General features: G+C 44.5%; 1 protein-coding gene across 3 annotated transcripts in view; it reads right to left on the bottom strand.

Annotated features, from left to right (window-relative positions):
- The window catches only part of zmp:0000001236 (mastermind-like protein 2), a 177,956-nt gene that overhangs the window by 51,934 nt on the left and 102,305 nt on the right, over positions 1–23,717 (bottom strand). For all 3 annotated transcript variants that reach the window (XM_046293599.1, XM_046293597.1, XM_046293598.1), the window contains one exon: positions 16,116–17,384. In XM_046293599.1, the coding sequence (XP_046149555.1) occupies positions 16,116–17,384 (1,269 nt within the window). The remainder of the gene's footprint in view (positions 1–16,115; positions 17,385–23,717) is intronic.

A 23,717-nucleotide genomic window follows, 5' to 3' on the forward strand; every position in this document is an offset into this window, starting at 1 on the left:
AGATTTACACTGTTGTTCTTTACAGATTTACACTGTTGTTCTTTACAGATTTACACTGTTGTTCCTTACAGATTTACACTGTTGTTCCTTACAGATTTACACTGTTGTTCTTTACAGATTTACACTGTTGTTCCTTACAGATTTACACTGTTGTTCTTTACAGATTTACACTGTTGTTTTTTTACAGATTTACACTGTTGTTCCTTACAGATTTACACTGTTGTTCTTTACAGATTTACACTGTTGTTCTTTACAGATTTACACTGTTGTTCTTTACAGATTTACACTGTTGTTCCTTACAGATTTACACTGTTGTTCTTTACAGATTTACACTGTTGTTCCTGACATATTTACACTGTTGTTCCTGACATATTTACACTGTTGTTCTTTACAGATTTACACTGTTGTTCTTTACAGATTTACACTGTTGTTCCTTACAGATTTACACTGTTGTTCCTGACAGATTTACACTGTTGTTCCTGACAGATTTACACTGTTGTTCCTTACAGATTTACACTGTTGTTCTTTACAGATGTACACTGTTGTTCCTGACAGATTTACACTGTTGTTCTTTACAGATTTACACTGTTGTTCCTTTTAGATTTACACCGTTGTTCCTTACAGATTTACACTGTTGTTCTTTACAGATTTACACTGTTGTTCCTTACAGATTTACACTGTTGTTCTTTACAGATTTACACTGTTGTTCTTTACAGATTTACACTGTTGTTCTTTGCAGATTTACACTGTTGTTCTTTACAGATTTACACTGTTGTTCTTTACAGATTTACACTGTTGTTCCTTACAGATTTACACTGTTCCTTACAGATTTACACTGTTGTTCTTTACAGATTTACACTGTTGTTCCTTACAGATTTACACTGTTGTTCTTTACAGATTTACACTGTTGTTCTTTACAGATGTACACTGTTGTTCCTTACAGATTTACACTGTTGTTCCTTACAGATTTACACTGTTGTTCTTTACAGATTTACACTGTTGTTCTTTACAGATTTACACTGTTGTTCCTTACAGATTTACACTGTTGTTCTTTACAGATTTACACTGTTGTTCCTTACAGATTTACACTGTTGTTCTTTACAGATTTACACTGTTGTTCTTTACAGATTTACACTGTTGTTCTTTACATATTTACACTGTTGTTCTTTACAGATTTACACTGTTGTTCCTTACAGATTTACACTGTTGTTCTTTACAGATTTACACTGTTGTTCCTTACAGATTTACACTGTTGTTCTTTACAGATTTACACTGTTGTTCTTTACAGATTTACACTGTTGTTCAGATTTACACTGTTGTTCTTTACAGATTTACACTGTTGTTCTTTACAGATTTACACTGTTGTTCTTTACAGATTTACACTGTTGTTCTTTACAGATTTACACTGTTGTTCTTTACAGATTTACACTGTTGTTCTTTACAGATTTACACTGTTGTTCTTTACAGATTTACACTGTTGTTCTTTACAGATTTACACTGTTGTTCCTTACAGATTTACACTGTTGTTCTTTACAGATTTACACTGTTGTTCTTTACAGATTTACACTGTTGTTCCTTACAGATTTACACTGTTGTTCCTGACAGATTTACACTGTTGTTCCTTACAGATTTACACTGTTGTTCTTTACAGATTTACACTGTTGTTCCTTACAGATTTACACTGTTGTTCCTGACAGATTTACACTGTTGTTCTTTACAGATTTACACTGTTGTTCCTTACAGATTTACACTGTTGTTCTTTACAGATTTACACTGTTGTTCTTTACAGATTTACACTGTTGTTCCTGACAGATTTACACTGTTGTTCCTTACAGATTTACACTGTTGTTCCTTACAGATTTACACTGTTGTTCCTTACAGATTTACACTGTTGTTCCTTACAGATTTACACTGTTGTTCCTTACAGATTTACACTGTTGTTCCTTACAGATTTACACTGTTGTTCCTTACAGATTTACACTGTTGTTCCTTACAGATTTACACTGTTGTTCCTTACAGATTTACACTGTTGTTCTTTACAGATTTACACTGTTGTTCTTTACAGATTTACACTGTTGTTCCTTACAGATTTACACTGTTGTTCTTTACAGATTTACACTGTTGTTCCTTACAGATTTACACTGTTGTTCCTTACAGATTTACACTGTTGTTCTTTACAGATTTACACTGTTGTTCCTTACAGATTTACACTGTTGTTCTTTACAGATTTACACTGTTGTTCTTTACAGATTTACACTGTTGTTCCTTACAGATTTACACTGTTGTTCTTTACAGATTTACACTGTTGTTCCTTACAGATTTACACTGTTGTTCCTTACAGATTTACACTGTTGTTCCTTACAGATTTACACTGTTGTTCCTTACAGATTTACACTGTAGAGTGCCGAGCCCACCAACAAAGCCATCGCCATGAGCCAAACTGAGACCAGAAGAAACTGAGGAGTGATAAGCACCTAATGATACAGAGACAGGCTCTCTCCTTCTCCTTCTTCCTCACCTCGCTCGCTCTGTCTTTATCTCCCTCTCACCCTCTCTCTCTCTTTGTCTCTACCTCTCCATCTCTCTCTCACCCCTCCCTCTCTTTGTCTCTACCTCTCCATCTCTCTCTCACCCTCTCTCTCTCTTTGTCTCTACCTCTCCATCTCTCTCTCACCCCTCCCTCTCTTTGTCTCTACCTCTCCATCTCTCTCACCCCTCCCTCTCTTTGTCTCTACCTCTCCATCTCTCTCTCACCTCCCTCTCTGTCTCTTCGTCTCTACCTCTCCATCTCTCTCACCCCTCCCTCTCTCTCTCTTTGTCTCTACCTCTCCATCTCTCTCACCCCTCCCTCTCTCTCTTTGTCTCTACCTCTCCATCTCTCTCTCTCTTTGTCTCTACCTCTCCATCTCTCTCACCCCTCCCTCTCTCTCTCTTTGTCTCTACCTCTCCATCTCTCTCACCCCTCCCTCTCTCTCTCTTTTTCTCTACCTCTCCATCTCTCTCACCCCTTCCTCTCCCTCTCTCTGTCTCTACCTCTCCATCCCTCACCCCTCTCTGTCTCTACCTCTCCATCTCTCTCTCACCCCCCACCCTCTCCTTTCTCTCTTTGTCTCTACCTCTCCATCTCTCTCTCTCTTTGTCTCTACCTCTCCATCTCTCTCACCCCTCCCTCTCCCTCTCTTTATCTCTACCCCTCCCTCTCTCTCTCTCTCTACCTCTCCATCTCTCACCCCTCTCTGTCTCTACCTCTCCATCTCTCTCTCTCTTTGTCTCTACCTCTCCATCTCTCTCTCTCTCTGTCTCTACCTCTCCATCTCTCTCTCTCTTTGTCTCTACCTCTCCATCTCTCTCTGTCTTTGTCTCTACCCCTCCCTCTCTCTCTCTTTGTCTCTACCTCTCCATCTCTCTCACCCCTCTCTGTCTCTACCTCTCCATCTCTCTCACCCCTCCCCCTCTCTCTCTCTGTCTCTACCTCTCCATCTCTCTCTCTCTCTGTCTCTACCTCTCCATCTCTCTCACCACTCCCTCTCTTTGTCTCTACCTCTCCATCTCTCTCACCCCTCCCCCCCTCTCTCTCTGTCTCTACCTCTCCATCCCTCACCCCTCTGTCTCTACCTCTCCATCTCTCTCTCTCTGTCTCTACCTCTCCATCTCTCTCACCCCTCCCTCTCTTTGTCTCTACCTCTCCATCTCTCTCTCTCTCTGTCTCTACCTCTCCATCTCTCTCACCCCTCCCTCTCTTTGTCTCTACCTCTCCATCTCTCTCACCCCTCCCCCTCTCTCTCTCTGTCTCTACCTCTCCATCCCTCACCCCTCTTTGTCTCTACCTCTCCATCTCTCTCTCTCTCTGTCTCTACCTCTCCATCCCTCACCCCTCTTTGTCTCTACCTCTCCATCTCTCTCTCTCTTTGTCTCTACCTCTCCATCTCTCTCACCCCTCCCTCTCTTTGTCTCTACCTCTCCATCTCTCTCTCTCTCTGTCTCTACCTCTCCATCTCTCTCACCCCTCCCTCTCTCTGTCTCTACCTCTCCATCTCTCTCACCCCTCCCTCTCTCTGTCTCTACCTCTCCATCTCTCTCTCTCTCTCTGTCTCTACCTCTCCATCTCTCTCACCCCTCTCTGTCTCTACCTCTCCATCTCTCTCACCCCTCCCTCTCTCTCTTTGTCTCTACCTCTCCATCTCTCTCACCCCTCCCTCTCTTTGTCTCTACCTCTCCATCTCTCTCACCCCTCCCCCTCTCTCTCTCTGTCTCTACCTCTCCATCCCTCACCCCTCTCTGTCTCTACCTCTCCATCTCTCTCTCTCTTTGTCTCTACCTCTCCATCTCTCTCACCCCTCCCTCTCTCTCTCTTTTGTCTCTACCTCTCCATCTCTCTCACCCCTCCCTCTCTCTCTTTGGCTCTACCTCTCCATCTCTCTCACCCTCCCTCTCTTTCTCTTTGTCTCTACCTCTCCATCTCTCTCACCCTTCCCCCTCTCTCTCTCTGTATCTACCTCTCCATCTCTCTCACCCCTCCCTCTCTCTTTGTCTCTACCTCTCCATCTCTCTCACCCCTCCCTCTCTCTCTCTTTGTCTCTACCTCTCCATCTCTCTCACCCCTCCCTCTCTCTCTCTTTGTCTCTACCTCTCCATCTTTCTCACCCCTCCCTCTCTCTCTTTGTCTCTACCTCTCCATCTCTCTCTCTCTTTGTCTCTACCTCTCCATCTCTCTCACCCCTCCCTCTCTCTCTCTTTGTCTCTACCTCTCCATCTCTCTCACCCCTCCCTCTCTCTCTCTTTGTCTCTACCTCTCCATCTCTCTCACCCCTCCCTCTCTCTCTCTTTGTCTCTACCTCTCCATCTCTCTCACCCCTTCCTCTCCCTCTCTCTGTCTCTACCTCTCCATCCCTCACCCCTCTCTGTCTCTACCTCTCCATCTCTCTCTCTCTTTGTCTCTACCTCTCCATCTCTCTCACCCCTCCCTCTCTCTCTCTTTGTCTCTACCTCTCCATCTCTCTCACCCCTCCCACTCTCTCTCTTTGTCTCTACCTCTCCATCTCTCTCACCCCTCCCTCTCTCTCTCTTTGTCTCTACCTCTCCATCTCTCTCACCCCTTCCTCTCCCTCTCTCTGTCTCTACCTCTCCATCCCTCACCCCTCTTTGTCTCTACCTCTCCATCTCTCTCTCTCTTTGTCTCTACCTCTCCATCTCTCTCACCCCTCCCTCTCTCTCTCTTTGTCTCTACCTCTCCATCTCTCTCTCTCTTTGTCTCTACCTCTCCATCTCTCTCACCCCTCCCTCTCTTTGTCTCTACCTCTCCATCTCTCTCTCTCTCTGTCTCTACCTCTCCATCCCTCACCCCTCTTTGTCTCTACCTCTCCATCTCTCTTTGTCTCTACCTCTCCATCTCTCTCACCCCTCCCTCTCCCTCTCTTTGTCTCTACCTCTCCATCTCTCTCACCCCTTCCTCTCTCTCTCTCTGTCTCTACCTCTCCATCTCTCTCACCCCTTCCTCTCCCTCTCTTTGTCTCTACCTCTCCATCTCTCTCACCCCTTCCTCTCTCTCTCTCTGTCTCTACCTCTCCATCTCTCTCACCCCTCCCTCTCTCTCTCTTTGTCTCTACCTCTCCATCTCTCTCTCTCTTTGTCTCTACCTCTCCATCTCTCTCACCCCTCCCTCTCTTTGTCTCTACCTCTCCATCTCTCTCTCTCTCTGTCTCTACCTCTCCATCCCTCACCCCTCTTTGTCTCTACCTCTCCATCTCTCTCTCTCTTTGTCTCTACCTCTCCATCTCTCTCACCCCTCCCTCTCTCTGTCTCTACCTCTCCATCTCTCTCTCTCTCTGTCTCTACCTCTCCATCCCTCACCCCTCTTTGTCTCTACCTCTCCATCTCTCTCTCTCTCTGTCTCTACCTCTCCATCTCTCTCACCCCTCCCTCTCTCTCTTTGTCTCTACCTCTCCATCTCTCTCACCCCTCCCTCTCTTTGTCTCTACCTCTCCATCTCTCTCACCCCTCCCCCTCTCTCTCTGTCTCTACCTCTCCATCTCTCTCACCCCTCCCTCTCTCTCTCTTTGTCTCTACCTCTCCATCCCTCACCCCTCTCTGTCTCTACCTCTCCATCCCTCACCCCTCTTTGTCTCTACCTCTCCATCCCTCACCCCTCTCTGTCTCTACCTCTCCATCCCTCACCGCTCTTTGTCTCTACCTCTCCATCCCTCACCCCTCTCTGTCTCTACCTCTCCATCCCTCACCCCTCTTTGTCTCTACCTCTCCATCTCTCTCACCCCTCCCTCTCTCTCTCTTTGTCTCTACCTCTCCATCCCTCACCCCTCTCTGTCTCTACCTCTCCATCCCTCACCCCTCTCTGTCTCTACCTCTCCATCCCTCACCCCTCTCTGTCTCTACCTCTCCATCCCTCACCCCTCTTTGTCTCTACCTCTCCATCTCTCTCACCCCTCCCCCTCTCTCTCTCTGTCTCTACCTCTCCATCTCTCTCACCCCTTCCTCTCCCTCTCTTTGTCTCTACCTCTCCATCTCTCTCACCCCTTCCTCTCTCTCTCTCTGTCTCTACCTCTCCATCTCTCTCACCCCTTCCTCTCCCTCTCTTTGTCTCTACCTCTCCATCTCTCTCACCCCTCCCTCTCCCTCTCTTTGTCTCTACCTCTCCATCTCTCTCACCCCTTCCTCTCTCTCTCTCTGTCTCTACCTCTCCATCTCTCTCACCCCTTCCTCTCCCTCTCTTTGTCTCTACCTCTCCATCTCTCTCACCCCTTCCTCTCTCTCTCTCTGTCTCTACCTCTCCATCTCTCTCACCCCTTCCTCTCCCTCTCTTTGCCTCTACCTCTCCATCTCTCTCACCCCTTCCTCTCTCTCTCTCTGTCTCTACCTCTCCATCTCTCTCACCCCTTCCTCTCCCTCTCTTTGTCTCTACCTCTCCATCTCTCTCACCCCTTCCTCTCTCTCTCTCTGTCTCTACCTCTCCATCCCTCACCCCTCTTTGTCTCTACCTCTCCATCTCTCTCTCTCTTTGTCTCTACCTCTCCATCTCTCTCACCCCTCCCTCTCTTTGTCTCTACCTCTCCATCCCTCACCCCTCTTTGTCTCTACCTCTCCATCTCTCTCACCCCTCCCTCTCTCTCTCTGTCTCTACCTCTCCATCTCTCTCACCCCTCCCTCTCTCTCTCTTTGTCTCTACCTCTCCATCTCTCTCACCCCTCTCTGTCTCTACCTCTCCATCTCTCTCACCCCTCCCTCTCTTTGTCTCTACCTCTCCATCTCTCTCACCCCTCCCTCTCTCTCTCTTTGTCTCTACCTCTCCATCCCTCACCCCTCTTTGTCTCTACCTCTCCATCTCTCTCTCTCTTTGTCTCTACCTCTCCATCTCTCTCACCCCTCCCTCTCTTTGTCTCTACCTCTCCATCTCTCTCACCCCTCCCCCTCTCTCTCTCTGTCTCTACCTCTCCATCCCTCACCCCTCTTTGTCTCTACCTCTCCATCTCTCTCTCTCTTTGTCTCTACCTCTCCATCTCTCTCTCTCTTTGTCTCTACCTCTCCATCTCTCTCACCCCTCTTTGTCTCTACCTCTCCATCTCTCTCACCCCTCTCCATCTCTCTCACCCCTCTTTGTCTCTACCTCTCCACCTCTCTCACCCCTCTTTGTCTCTACCTCTCCATCTCTCTCACCCCTCTCTGTCTCTACCTCTCCATCTCTCTCACCCCTTCCTCTCTCCCTCTCTGTCTCTACCTCTCCATCTCTCTCTCACCCCCCACCCTCTCCTTTCTCTCTTTGTCTCTACCTCTCCATCTGTATCTCACACCCCTCTCTATGCCATGTCTCTATATCAGCCCTGTATCTTGTTTTGGTAGCTGTGGGATAGGGTTGGAAATCAATCGGTATATATCCATAATTGAAATTAAGAGATTGCCAAACATTTTTTAATGAAGAGATTTTTCTCGCACTGATCTTAACTTTGTTTGTACATAATGTCTCCGCCATCATTTCCTGTGACCCCCAAAAAAATTCTGGACATCAGAACTGCCGTCCCAAGCACAAAGACAGTAACTGCTCATTTCGTCACAAAATAAGTTAATGTCATTTTTGTTGCATTGCGTGCATGCTTAATCACGTGGACAAGTATCCTGCTTCTAGTGTATTGAGTTCAGGAGAAAATTGGGGTCGTTTTAGCAGTAACTGTGAATCCACAGTAAAGTAACTGAACTTACAGTCTTTTAGCTTGGTTTCAACCTGCCCTTGGCTGCAGTTATACTGTCTTTTACCTTGGTTTCAACCTGCCCTTGGCTGCAGTTATACTGTCTTTTACCTTGGTTTCAACCTTATTTAGCTTGTTTACCTTTGGTTTCAACCTGCCCTTGGCTGCAGTTATACTGTCTTTTACCTTGGTTTCAACCTGCCCTTGGCTGCAGTTATACTGTCTTTTACCTTGGTTTCAACCTGCCCTTGGCTGCAGTTATACTGTCTTTTACCTTGGTTTCAACCTGCCCTTGGCTGCAGTTATACTGTCTTTTACCTTGGTTTCAACCTGTTTTCATAGTTATACTGTCTTTTACCTTGGTTTCAACCTGCCCTTTTTTTAGCTTGGTTTCAACCTGCCCTTGGCTGCAGTTACTGTGTTTTACCTTGGTTTCAACCTGCCCTTGGCTGCTGTTACTGTGTTTTACCTTGGTTTCATATCACTTTAGTCTGATAGTGATGCAGTCAAACCTGTATGACACTGACTGACAGCCACACACACATTGCTAATCAACACCATGGCGCTGTATTCCCGGCAGAAAATGATGGTTGAACGGCTCTGAAATGCCGGCATCCGGACCCTGGAAAGAACTTGCTAGCTAAGTACATCTGACACCAGTATTAATTAGCTAGCAAGTAAAGCGAGCATAGACAAACAATGATACCTGCTCTCATAAGAGGAGATCTGCAATTGATACTAACTTCAATCTATTTGCCGATAAAATGAATTATATTCTGAAATTTCGTCTGATGGTTTCTTTGAATCACCATACATACACCATACACACCATTTCTAGCCAGTGACAACCACCTAGCTAAAACTGACGCGCCCAAAACCAAAACCTACCTAGTTAGCATTAGCATGACGCAATAGATTTGTGCTACATGTTCCCATGAGAGACTATCAGCACTTTATACTAGCTTGAATCTATTATACCTAGAATTAAAATAATCCCTATAGTTATATTCTGACATCCCATAGGTTATTTGAATCAGTAACATTACACACACACCACACCACACCGCACGCACGCACGCACGCACGCACGCACACACACACACACACACACACACACACACACACACACACACACAGCTGTGCTAGCTCATCAATAATTTATCTACTCACATGTACAGGGTTTTTGGTTTTCTTTTCTATTCCACTGTCCCAGTCAGGAAAGTTAAAATCTCAAATTGTATCCATCACCTTTGTTGGTGGTATATGTCATTAGCACAACAAGCTTTGACTTGCCAGCTTGTACCTGCTTCAGTGCTGTCATTACATGAACGCAGAAACAGTTTTACATGACTTCCACCAATCCCTGTGGTCTAGATGACTAGTATCAATGCGGATGAAAGTTGCCATGTTGAGGGTGTGTTAGGTACAACCACGTCAACACTATTCCTGTCAATGTCCATCCATGCAACAAACAAAAAAATATATATATATTTTTGTAAATAAAGATGAACATTTAAGAGCCTTTTTGGGAGCAGGTATGAAATTAATAGATGAACTAAATCAACATATTATAGAATAATTGAAAAGGATTATGGTTATTCTGTTTTCACACCAGAAAATGTCAGTATAAATTATTACCATCTGATTAGAATCATTAGGATGCATGTCCCTGGTTACTTTCTCCAAGAGTCCACCAATGGCTAAGACATATGGTCGCCAAATGCAAGAGGCCATGTATCAGGGTAGGCAAAATGAGATATGGGAAAAGTATTGGGAGATGAAGTATAAGGAGAAGAGGACATGGATCTTCCACCTGGTGGCACAGCGATCTAGGAAAAGAAAATCACTGTTGGAGCTGACAGGTCAACGCAGCAGGTCGGTTCTGTACCATCTTCCAAACCAGAGCGGTTCTGCACAACAGGTGTGCAACGTGTTTTTTCTGACAACATTGGGCTACCACCCAGAGAATGACAGGCTGACGATGCAAGTCAATCACCACCAAACTGATTCCACCAAAGGACCAGATGGGAAACAAAGCTTCAGCAAATTTAACATGAATCCTGCAACACATTGAGTCCTCCCTTCCCCAAATCAGCCACTACAGACGAGAGCCCCACATCGCCTCTATCTCCCTACTGACGTTAATATTCGGTTCATGCATAATGACTACAAGGAGAATGTTACGTTCCCCAGTTTCTGTGTTGTGGGTTTGTGTAAATGTATGTGTGTATTTCAGGAAATGGCTTCTCGGATTCCCCCAAGCAGCTGATTGGTCGGCCCCAGAGATGCCAGCTGCGGTTACGAAACCTATCGCAAGGAGTGCAAGCTCTGTTTGGTCATCATCTGAAGACGGAACACAGGGAGAACGAGGCCATGGAAACCCAAGCCTGCCGAGACAACAGCCATGCAGCACCCGAATTCACCACCCCCAACCTCGACTGTAGAAAATATGAGGAACATAAGAAGTCTGCAGGGGCAGAGCAGAAGCCATTACCAGGCTGATGCACAGAAAGATTGGCCAGAGGACTGGTCTGTGAGGAGCATTGATATGCAAAAAGGTTATCATGCTCCCTCTCATGTCAGGTGTGAAAACAACATTGTTCACAAGAAGAATCGTTGCCTATGAGACATTCGCCACCATTGGAAAATGAGTCTCAAAATAAGAAGAAAACTATTTCAGTGGTATGAAGGAACTGCTGGTCGGAAGGAGATCTTCATCTCAGTGGTATGAAGGAACTGCTGGTCGGAAGGAGATCTTCATCTCAGTGGTATGAAGGAACTGCTGGTCGGAAGGAGATCTTCAGTGGTAGATCTTCATCTCAGTGGTATGAAGGAACTGCTGGTCGGAAGGAGATCTGCATCTCAGTGGTATGAAGGAACTGCTGGTCGGAAGGAGATCTTCATCTCAGTGGTATGAAGGAACTGCTGGTCGGAAGGAGATCTTCATCTCAGTGGTATGAAGGAACTGCTGGTCGGAAGGAGATCTTCATCTCAGTGGTATGAAGGAACTGCTGGTCGGAAGAAGATCTTCATCTCAGTGGTATGAAGGAACTGCTGGTCGGAAGGAGATCTTCATCTCAGTGGTATGTGCTGGTAAGGAGATCTTCATCTCAGTGGTATGAAGGAACTGCTGGTCGGAAGGCAGAGGAGATCTTCATCTCAGTGGTATGAAGGAACTGCTGGTCGGAAGGAGATCTTCATCTCAGTGGTATGAAGGAACTGCTGGTCGGAAGGAGATCTTCATCTCAGTGGTATGAAGGAACTGCTGGTCGGAAGGCAGAGGAGATCTTCATCTTACGTAACTGGAGAGGAAGAGAGATGTCAAGCCATCGGTGGAAAACTGGTCCCTCCTAACATCACTGGGGAGTGTTGTCAATGCTGACTCAACTTTGATGCACCCTCAAGTTCTTCGAGCCAGGACACACCTTCACGAGTGCAGACAGTTTCCACCATGGCGTGGAACAGGAAATGAAAGCTCGACCTGGAGGTGTGGTGTACAACTTCCTCCATGTGGTCGCCACTTCCACAGCAGGCAAGGTGGAGGTGGTGGAAATGAAAAAGGAAAACATCCTGGCATGGAAAGCTGGCCATTCCATCGTGTAGCTGAAGAAGGCAGCAGCATGAAAGCTGGCTGAGATCCAGTTGAGGCGTGGATCCAGGAGCCTCTTCCACAAAGTCTCCCATGAAGAAAAGGACTTCACAGAGCTTGACTTCATCATGAAGAAAAACACCCTCGACACTACATATACAGGATAGAAGAGTCCAAGACGATGGACATCATCACCAAGCTGTGTCCTCTGATGCCTGCACAATCAAAGGCAGTTCTGGAATGACTTGGCTTTGAACAGATGTGGAGTAATGTGGAGGAGCACTGAAGAAGATTGACTTAGAAATGAAATGTTACTAGTCAACATTTTATCAATTGTAGCTAAATGTCATTTGGGTCCTCTTATGAATATGAATATGTAAATATGTTTAAAATGTATTCTTAAATCTGTTATTTATTTATTTATTCAAAAGTGTCATTTGAAAAAATACAAATAAAATGTTTTTATTAGCAAATCTCATGGTCATTTTTGATAATTTATCCTACGTCACGTTCCATCATTATATATTACACGACATGTCATTCAAACAACTGCAGTGCTGCTTTTCACATAACAAGACATGGGCTACTTGTCAAACACAGTAATGTAACGTGACTGACGCAGAACCTTCATCTCTATGTAAATGGTATCTTAGTGGAAGACACACAAAGGATGCAACTCTTTTACACTGTCAGTAATTACACTGCTCGTGTGTTAATGAGAAGTACAGTAAACTAACAAATGAAAATGGCAGATACTGCTCTTTGCTTTGGTATTGCCCTGCAATTGATAACATATCATGCCAAGGAAGAAGGCAGTGACTGCCGTTTAAGGGTCAAAGGTCATGTCAAAGGTCAGGGTCAACATTAATTTAAAAAATGTACTCATGGTAAGGCAAACAGATCATTACATCTCCAATGAGCTCCCTAAAATGAATTTGGCTGGACAATAAAATCAACATTGAAGCCATTTTTCTCAGGTCCACTCTATGAGCAGTTACTGCCTTTTAGCTTGGGAGGGAAGAGAAGAGGGAAGAGGGATCACTAACCTCCATTTGGATTGACATTTCTACTTTAATGAGTCGGAAACTATGGACTTCCTGCTTACTCCGGACCAGGAAGTGAAAGTGGCGGCAAAAGAGAGGCAGGATAGGAGGCATCCTGACGAGATTACGTCGGAGAGCAAATAGACCGACATTGCCCTCTGTTTGATTGGTGAACGTGTAGTCACTGGAGAATAAACTGGATGAGCTCCATCATAGACTATCCTATTAATCACTGGAGAATAAACTGGATGAGCTCCATCATAGACTATCCTATTAATCACTGGAGAATAAACTGGATGAGCTCCATCATAGACTATCCTATTAATCACTGGAGAATAAACTGGATGAGCTCCATCATAGACTATCCTATTAATCACTGGAGAATAAACTGGATGAGCTCCATCATAGACTATCCTATTAATCACTGGAGAATAAACTGGATGAGCTCCATCATAGACTATCCTATTAATCACTGGAGAATAAACTGGATGAGCTCCATCATAGACTATCCTATTAATCACTGGAGAATAAACTGGATGAGCTCCATCATAGACTATCCTATTAATCACTGGAGAATAAACTGGATGAGCTCCATCATAGACTATCCTATTAATCACTGGAGAATAAACTGGATGAGCTCCATCATAGACTATCCTATTAATCACTGGAGAATAAACTGGATGAGCTCCATCAGAGACTATCCTATCAATCACTGGAGAATAAACTGGATGAGCTCCATCATAGACTATCCTATTAATCACTGGAGAATAAACTGGATGAGCTCTGTTAGAGACTATCCTATTAATCACTGGAGAATAAACTGGATGAGCTCCATCAGAGACTATCCTATTAATCACTGGAGAATAAACTGGATGAGCTCCATCAGAGACTATCCTATTAATCACTGGAGAATAAACTGGATGAGCTCCATCATAGACTATCCTATTAATCACTGGAGAATAAACTGGATGAGCTCCATCATAGACTATCCTATTAATCACTGGAGAATAAACTGGATGAGCTCTGTTAGAGACTATCCTATTAATCACTGGAGAATAAACTGGATGAGCTCCATCAGAGACTATCCTATTAATCACTGGAGAATAAACTGGATGAGCTCCATCAGAGACTAAAGTAAAGATAAGGTGTTGTATCTTCGGAAATGGAGCTCTGTTAGTATCCTATTAATCACTGGAGAATAAACTGGATGAGCTTGGCTATCCTATCAATCACTGGATAATAAACTGCAGGTACACTTAAGATCACACTGGAGAATAAACTGCCCAATGCCAAGAGTGGCTTCACCAACTGGCAGTCCGACAGACAAATCTGGGTTTGGCAGATGCCATCCTAGAATCACTGGAGAATAAACCTGCCCATCAATGCTATCCTATTAATCACTGGAGAATAATAATGGTCTGGGGCTGTTTTCATGAGAATAAACTAAGCCCCTTAGTACCAGTCACTGGAAATCTTAACACTGACAGCATGAGCAATAACATTCTAGAGACTATCCTATGCTCACTGGAGAATAAAGTTTGGATGAGCCCTTTCCTGTTTCAGCATGACTATGCCCCCAATCACTGGAGGTTTAAACTGGTGTGGAATAACTGGAGAATAACTGTCCTCACAGAACCCTGATTAATCCTGATATAAACTGTATTAGATAGATATATAATCACTAGATAGATATGTATTAGATAGATATGTATCAGAGATATATGTATTAGAAAGATAATCACTGGAGAATAAACTGGATGAGCTCCATCAGAGACTTGGAAAGATATATGTATTAGATAGATATCCATCAGATAGACTATCCTATTAATCACTGGAGAATAATATATGTATTAGAAAGATATATGTATTGGAAAGATATCCTATTAGATAGATATGTAGAGATAGAACTGGATTAGAAAGATCCATCATTAGATAGATATGTATTAGAAAGATATATATTAGAGAATAAATTAGATAGAGCTCCATCAGATAGATATCCTATTAAAAGATATATATGGAAAATATATACTGGATAGATATGTATTAGAGATATCCTATTAATCATATATGTATTAGAAAGATATATGTATTGGAAAGATATATGTATTAGATACTATCCTATTAATAGATATGTATTAGAAAGATATATACTAGATAGATATGTATTAGAAAGATATATATTAGATAGATATGTATTAGAAAGATATACTGGCAGTATTAGATGCCAGGAGATATAATGCATAGTGCCAACTGTAAAGTAGATAATGGTCTGGGGCTGTTTTTCATGATTGGGGCTAAGCCCCTTAGTACCAGTAAAGGGAAATCTAACACGATTCTAGACGATTCTATGCTCCAACTTTGTAGCAACAGTTTGGAGAAGGCCCTTTCCTGTTTCAGCATGACAATGCCCCCATGCATTGTCAAGATCGTAATAACTTAGATGTATTAGATAGATATATTAGATAGATATATATTAGATAGATATGTATTAGAAAGATATATGTATTAGAAAGATATATATTAGATAGATATGTATTAGATAGATATGTATTAGATAGATATGTATTAGATAGATATGTATTAGAAAGATATATGTATTAGATAGATATGTATTAGATAGATATGTATTAGAAAGATATATGTATTAGATAGATATATATTAGATAGATATGTATTAGATAGATATGTATTAGATAGATATATGTATTAGATAGATATATGTATTAGAAAGATATATGTATTAGATAGATATATATTAGATAGATATGTATTAGATAGATATATATTAGATAGATATGTATTAGATAGATATGTATTAGATAGATATATGTATTAGATAGATATGTATTAGATAGATATGTATTAGAAAGATATATGTATTAGATAGATATATGTATTAGATAGATATGTATTAGAAAGATATATGTATTAGATAGATATATATTAGATAGATATGTATTAGATAGATATGTATTAGATAGATATATGTATTAGATAGATATATATTAGAAAGATATGTATTAGATGATAGATATGTATTAGATAGATATATGCATTTCTATTGCAGACATACAATATTAGTTTTCATATGATATTTGATGTGATAAATGTACTGTTTCATATAAACTATGGAACATACTTAAAACGCACTGATGTAGTCAACTCACGAAACCTCGAGTCTGAGTCGAGTCCCAAGTCCCTAGCGTTTAAGTCGAGTCAGAGTCCTGGGACTCAACCACTACAACACCGCAAGGATAGAATGCAAGTATCTATATAGGGGCTTATTACCTGTCGTTGTTGAGCCAGTTTAAAGTGGAGCCCAGGTCCATGCTGGCTGAGAGGGGTTCTCTGGGCCAGGGACTTGGGCTGCAAGTGAGGAGGCCCAGACATGGGCCGTTGCTGCTGGGGGTTCTGGTAGTTATGAACTGGGTGGTTCGTGTTCAAGTTCTGGGCTGAGGTGGACGGCTGTTGTTGTTGTTGATGGGCTGTAGTCTTACTCAGTGGACCTGCCATAGTGGAGGGTTGCTGGGATGCTTTGGGGCTGAAGTGGAGCATTGGTTTGTTGCTGAGCACCTTCATATCCAGGTGGCTGGAGGTGTTGTGTCCGTTGGGCTTGAACAGACAGTTGTTTATGCCTTTACCCTGACTGTCCATGGAGGTCTGGGGGGTGATCCTCTGGCCCATTGAGGCCGGGTTGGAGAGCTTGTCCTGGGGGAAGGAGCTGGAGGAGGGCTGCGTGTTCCAACTGGTCCCTGGTCCTCCTCCCCCTCCAGCCTGAGCCTGTTGGTGTGGCTGTTGGTGGTGGAGCAGGGCTTGAGGGTTGGGCTGCTGCTGGTTCTGGTTGGCTGCCATCTGCTTTAGCTGCTCTGCATGGGACACCTCAGGCCAGCCAGGGAGACCTCTGCTGGGGGGTCCAGCCAGCCCTGAGGGCCCCTGGCCTTGGCTCTTCTGGTTGGTGATGGGGGAGGAGCTGGACATGGTGAAGGAAGGACCAGTTGATGCCGGGCGGAGCTGTGAGGAGCCACCATGGCCATGTGTCTGACCGTAGTCTGGAGAGGAGTACTCTGTCTTGATGGGCTTCTCCAGGTGGGAGCAGAGGGTAGCCGCACTGCCGAACGTATCGTCCTGCTTCAGCATCTTCTCAAACTCCTGGTCGTGCAGAGACGGGACGGTCTTGGTCAGCTCGTCGAACAGATCCTGAAGCTCCGGGTCGATCTGGCTGCTGAACACCATCATCTCAGTAGACCTCTGGCCGCAGGAAGTAACATGGTCTATAGGTTCCTTCTTCATTTCCTTCAGGGTCATGTTGATGAGGTCAGAGTTCATGACCCCATGGGGCATCATGTAGCTGCTGTTGTTGTTTTTCCTGTTTAGGGTCGATGCGTCGCCTCCCATGGACTGTGAGTTGAAGGAACAGGGCCCACCCAAACCACCGCTGCCCCCCTCCAGACGGACACGTTTGAAGTCCAGCCCCGACGGCCCACAGGACAGGCCATTCTGTTGGGAGGAGTAGCCAGGAGTATGGCCCTCGATCTTCCTCCTCAGAGACCCTTGGAGCTGTGGAGAAAAAAGAAAACTCTATTGAAAAAACTGCTCACAGTCACATTATCTTCATTTCAGAATACAATAGTAATTTCAAGCAGTGGCATGTCTCATTTCAAGTAGTGGCATGTCTCATTTCAAGTAGTGGCATGTCTCATTTCAAGTGGTGGCATGTCTAATTTCAAGTGGTGGCATGTCTCATTTCAAGTAGTGGCATGTCTCATTTCAAGTGGTGGCATGTCTCATTACAAGTAGTGGCATGTCTCATTTCAAGTGGTGGCATGTCTCATTACAAGTGGTGGCATGTCTCATTACAAGTGGTGGCATGTCTCATTTCAAGTAGTGGCATGTCTCATTTCAAGTGGTGGCATGTCTCATTTCAAGTAGTGGCATGTCTCATTTCAAGTAGTGGCATGTCTCATTTCAAGTAGTGGCATGTCTCATTTCAAGTAGTGGCATGTCTCATTTCAAGTGGTGGCATGTTCTCATCGTTACAATGTGTATTTTCATATTTCTGTCTGAAGAAAAGGTACAAATAACCACTTCAATGCTATTACCTTACATCAGCATGACATCAATGTAACCAGATCTTTATGTAGCCAAGACAGCTGAAAACCTTGATGCATGGAAGGCAGACTTTCTTGGCAAAAGGTCTTTGTCAAGGCTCTCAGATTAAAGCCGACTAGCGCTGGTCCAATTCAAGTGTTGTCTGAAGACAATCTAACAATTAAGATACCAATACCTCCTATATACATTACAAATAAATCATGTTCTTTGATGTCTTAAACCAATTAAAATGGTTATAATAAAAATGTAGTCCGAGCACAAAGGGTCTCTATGTAAATTAATGAAATTTGACAATCTGCTTCGAGGCCTTTAAACCTTGTTAATTTGACCAGCCAGCCAGGATGTTAGCAGATACTTGACCAGCCAGCATATTAACAGAGACTTGACCAGCCAGCATATTAACAGAGACTTGACCAGCCAGCATATTAACAGAGACTTGACCAGCCAGCCAGCATGTTAACAGAGACTTGACCAGCCAGCATATTAACAGAGACTTGACCAGCCAGCATGTTAACAGAGACTTGACCATCCAGCATATTAACAGAGACTTGACCAGCCAGCCAGCATATTAACAGAGACTTGACCAGCCAGCATATTAACAGAGACTTGACCAGCCAGCATATTAACAGAGACTTGACCAGCCAGCCAGCATGTTAACAGAGACTTGACCAGCCAGCATATTAACAGAGACTTGACCAGCCAGCATATTAACAGAGACTTGACCAGCCAGCCAGCATGTTAACAGAGACTTGACCAGCCAGCATATTAACAGAGACTTGACCAGCCAGCATATTAACAGAGACTTGACCATCCAGCATATTAACAGAGACTTGACCAGCCAGCCAGCATGTTAACAGAGACTTGACCAGCCAGCATGTTAACAGAGACTTGACCAGCCAGCATGTTAACAGAGACTTGACCATCCAGCATGTTAACAGAGACTTGACCAGCCAGCATGTTAACAGAGACTTGACCAGCCAGCATGTTAACAGAGACTTGACCAGCCAGCCAGCATATTAACAGAGACTTGACCAGCCAGCATGTTAACAGAGACTTGACCAGCCAGCCAGCATGTTAACAGAGACTTGACCAGCCAGCATGTTAACAGAGACTTGACCAGCCAGCCAGCATGTTAACAGAGACTTGACCAGCCAGCATATTAACAGAGACTTGACCAGCCAGCATGTTAACAGAGACTTGACCAGTCAGCATATTAACAGAGACTTGACCAGCCAGCCAGCATGTTAACAGAGACTTGACCAGCCAGCCAGCATGTTAACAGAGACTTGACCAGCCAGCCAGCATGTTAACAGAGACTTGACCAGCCAGCATATTAACAGAGACTTGACCAGCCAGCATATTAACAGAGACTTGACCAGCCAGCATGTTAACAGAGACTTGACCATCCAGCATATTAACAGAGACTTGACCATCCAGCATATTAACAGAGACTTGACCAGCCAGCATATTAACAGAGACTTGACCAGCCAGCATATTAACAGAGACTTGACCAGCCAGCATATTAACAGAGACTTGACCAGCCAGCCAGCATGTTAACAGAGACTTGACCAGCCAGCATATTAACAGAGACTTGACCAGCCAGCATGTTAACAGAGACTTGACCAGCCAGCATGTTAACAGAGACTTGACCAGCCAGCATGTTAACAGAGACTTGACCATCCAGCATATTAACAGAGACTTGACCAGCCAGCCAGCATGTTAACAGAGACTTGACCAGCCAGCATGTTAACAGAGACTTGACCATCCAGCATGTTAACAGAGACTTGACCAGCCAGCATGTTAACAGAGACTTGACCAGCCAGCATATTAACAGAGACTTGACCAGCCAGCCAGCATATTAACAGAGACTTGACCAGCCAGCATGTTAACAGAGACTTGACCAGCCAGCCAGCATGTTAACAGAGACTTGACCAGCCAGCATGTTAACAGAGACTTGACCAGCCAGCCAGCATGTTAACAGAGACTTGACCAGCCAGCATATTAACAGAGACTTGACCAGCCAGCATGTTAACAGAGACTTGACCAGTCAGCTATTAACAGAGACTGACCAGCCAGCCAGCATGTTAACAGAGACTTGACCAGCCAGCCAGCATGTTAACAGAGACTTGACCAGCCAGCCAGCATGTTAACAGAGACTTGACCAGCCAGCATATTAACAGAGACTTGACCAGCCAGCATATTAACAGAGACTTGACCAGCCAGCATGTTAACAGAGACTTGACCATCCAGCATATTAACAGAGACTTGACCATCCAGCATATTAACAGAGACTTGACCAGCCAGTATGTTAACAGAGACTTGACCTGCCAGCATGTTAACAGAGACTTGACCAGCCAGCCAGCATGTTAACAGAGACTTGACCAGCCAGCATATTAACAGAGACTTGACCAGCCAGCATATTAACAGAGACTTGACCAGCCAGCATATTAACAGAGACTTGACCAGCCAGCATGTTAACAGAGACTTGACCATCCAGCATATTAACAGAGACTTGACCAGCCAGCATATTAACAGAGACTTGACCAGCCAGCATATTAACAGAGACTTGACCATCCAGCATATTAACAGAGACTTGACCAGCCAGCATGTTAACAGAGACTTGACCATCCAGCATATTAACAGAGACTTGACCAGCCAGCATATTAACAGAGACTTGACCAGCCAGCATGTTAACAGAGACTTGACCTGCCAGCATGTTAACAGAGACTTGACCAGCCAGCCAGCATGTTAACAGAGACTTGACCAGCCAGCATATTAACAGAGACTTGACCAGCCAGCATGTTAACAGAGACTTGACCAGCCAGCATATTAACAGAGACTTGACCAGCCAGCATATTAACAGAGACTTGACCAGCCAGCCAGCATGTTAACAGAGACTTGACCAGCCAGCATGTTAACAGAGACTTGACCAGCCAGCCAGCATGTTAACAGAGACTTGACCAGCCAGCATATTAACAGAGACTTGACCAGCCAGCATATTAACAGAGACTTGACCAGCCAGCATATTAACAGAGACTTGACCAGCCAGCATATTAACAGAGACTTGACCAGCCAGCATGTTAACAGAGACTTGACCAGTCAGCATATTAACAGAGACTTGACCAGCCAGCCAGCATGTTAACAGAGACTTGACCAGCCAGCCAGCATGTTAACAGAGACTTGACCAGCCAGCCAGCATGTTAACAGAGACTAAGCCAGCATATTAACAGAGACTTGACCAGCCAGCATATTAACAGAGACTTGACCAGCCAGCATGTTAACAGAGACTTGACCATCAGCATATTAACAGAGACTTGACCATCCAGCATATTAACAGAGACTTGACCAGCCAGCATATTAACAGAGACTTGACCAGCCAGCATATTAACAGAGACTTGACCAGCCAGCATATTAACAGAGACTTGACCAGCCAGCCAGCATGTTAACAGAGACTTGACCAGCCAGCATATTAACAGAGACTTGACCAGCCAGCATGTTAACAGAGACTTGACCAGCCAGCATGTTAACAGAGACTTGACCAGCCAGCATGTTAACAGAGACTTGACCAGCCAGCATATTAACAGAGACTTGACCAGCCAGCCAGCATGTTAACAGAGACTTGACCAGCCAGCATGTTAACAGAGACTGGCATCCAGCATGTTAACAGAGACTTGACCAGCCAGCATGTTAACAGAGACTTGACCAGCCAGCATATTAACAGAGACTTGACCAGCCAGCCAGCATATTAACAGAGACTTGACCAGCCAGCATGTTAACAGAGACTTGACCAGCCAGCCAGCATGTTAACAGAGACTTGACCAGCCAGCATGTTAACAGAGACTTGACCAGCCAGCCAGCATGTTAACAGAGACTTGACCAGCCAGCATATTAACAGAGACTTGACCAGCCAGCATGTTAACAGAGACTTGACCAGTCAGCATATTAACAGAGACTTGACCAGCCAGCCAGCATGTTAACAGAGACTTGACCAGCCAGCCAGCATGTTAACAGAGACTTGACCAGCCAGCCAGCATGTTAACAGAGACTTGACTTTAACAGAGACTTGACCAGCCAGCATATTAACAGAGACATGTTAACAGAGACTTGACCAGCCAGCATGTTGACCATCCAGCATATTAACAGAGACTTGACCAGCCAGCATATTAACAGAGACTTGACCAGCCAGCATGTTAACAGAGACTTGACCAGCCAGCCAGCATGTTAACAGAGACTTGACCAGCCAGCATATTAACAGAGACTTGACCATCCAGCATATTAACAGAGACTTGACCAGCCAGATATTAACAGAGACCAGCCAGCATGTTAACAGAGACTTGACCAGCCAGCATATTAACAGAGACTTGACCAGCCAGCATATTAACAGAGACTTGACCAGCCAGCCAGCATATTAACAGAGACTTGACCAGCCAGCATATTAACAGAGACTTGACCAGCCAGCATGTTAACAGAGACTTGACCAGCCAGCATGTTAACAGAGACTTGACCAGCCAGCATATTAACAGAGACTTGACCAGCCAGCATGTTAACAGAGACTTGACCATATTAACAGAGACTTGACCAGCCAGCAGCATGTTAACAGAGACTTGACCAGCCAGCATATTAACAGAGACTTGACCAGCCAGCATGTTAACAGAGACTTGACCAGCCAGCATATTAACAGAGACCAGCATATTAACAGAGACTTGACCAGCCAGCCAGCATATTAACAGAGACTTGACCAGCCAGCATGTTAACAGAGACTTGACCAGCCAGCATGTTAACAGAGACTTGACCAGCCAGCATATTAACAGAGACTTGACCAGCCAGCATATTAACAGAGACTTGACCAGCCAGCATATTAACAGAGACTTGACCAGCCAGCCAGCATGTTAACAGAGACTTGACCAGCCAGCATATTAACAGAGACTTGACCAGCCAGCATATTAACAGAGACTTAACAGAGACTTGACCAGCCAGCATGTTAACAGAGACTTGACCAGCCAGCAGTTAACAGAGACTTGACCAGCCAGCATGTTAACAGAGACTTGACCAGCCAGCATGTTAACAGAGACTTGACCAGCCAGCATGTTAACAGAGACTTGACCAGCCAGCAGAGACTTGACCAGCCAGCATGTTAACAGAGACTTGACCAGCCAGCATATTAACAGAGACTTGACCAGCCAGCCAGCATGTTAACAGAGACTTGACCAGCCAGCATGTTAACAGAGACTTGACCAGCCAGCATATTAACAGAGACTTGACCAGCCAGCATATTAACAGAGACTTGACCAGCCAGCATATTAACAGAGACTTGACCAGCCAGCCAGCATGTTAACAGAGACTTGACCAGCCAGCATATTAACAGAGACTTGACCAGCCAGCATGTTAACAGAGACTTGACCAGCCAGCAGCATATTAACAGAGACTTGACCAGCCAGCAGCATGTTAACAGAGACTTAACAGAGACTTGACCAGCCAGCATGTTAACAGAGACTTGACCAGCCAGCATATTAACAGAGACTTGACCAGCCAGCATATTAACAGAGACTTGACCAGCCAGCATGTTAACAGAGACTTGACCAGCCAGCATATTAACAGAGACTTGACCAGCCAGCCAGCATGTTAACAGAGACTTGACCAGCCAGCATATTAACAGAGACTTGACCAGCCAGCCAGCATGTTAACAGAGACTTGACCAGCCAGCATATTAACAGAGACTTGACCAGCCAGCATATTAACAGAGACTTGACCAGCCAGCCAGCATGTTAACAGAGACTTGAC

This window comes from Oncorhynchus gorbuscha, linkage group LG13, assembly GCF_021184085.1.
Source record: "Oncorhynchus gorbuscha isolate QuinsamMale2020 ecotype Even-year linkage group LG13, OgorEven_v1.0, whole genome shotgun sequence".
In the NCBI taxonomy this organism is placed as follows: Eukaryota; Metazoa; Chordata; class Actinopteri; order Salmoniformes; family Salmonidae; genus Oncorhynchus; species Oncorhynchus gorbuscha.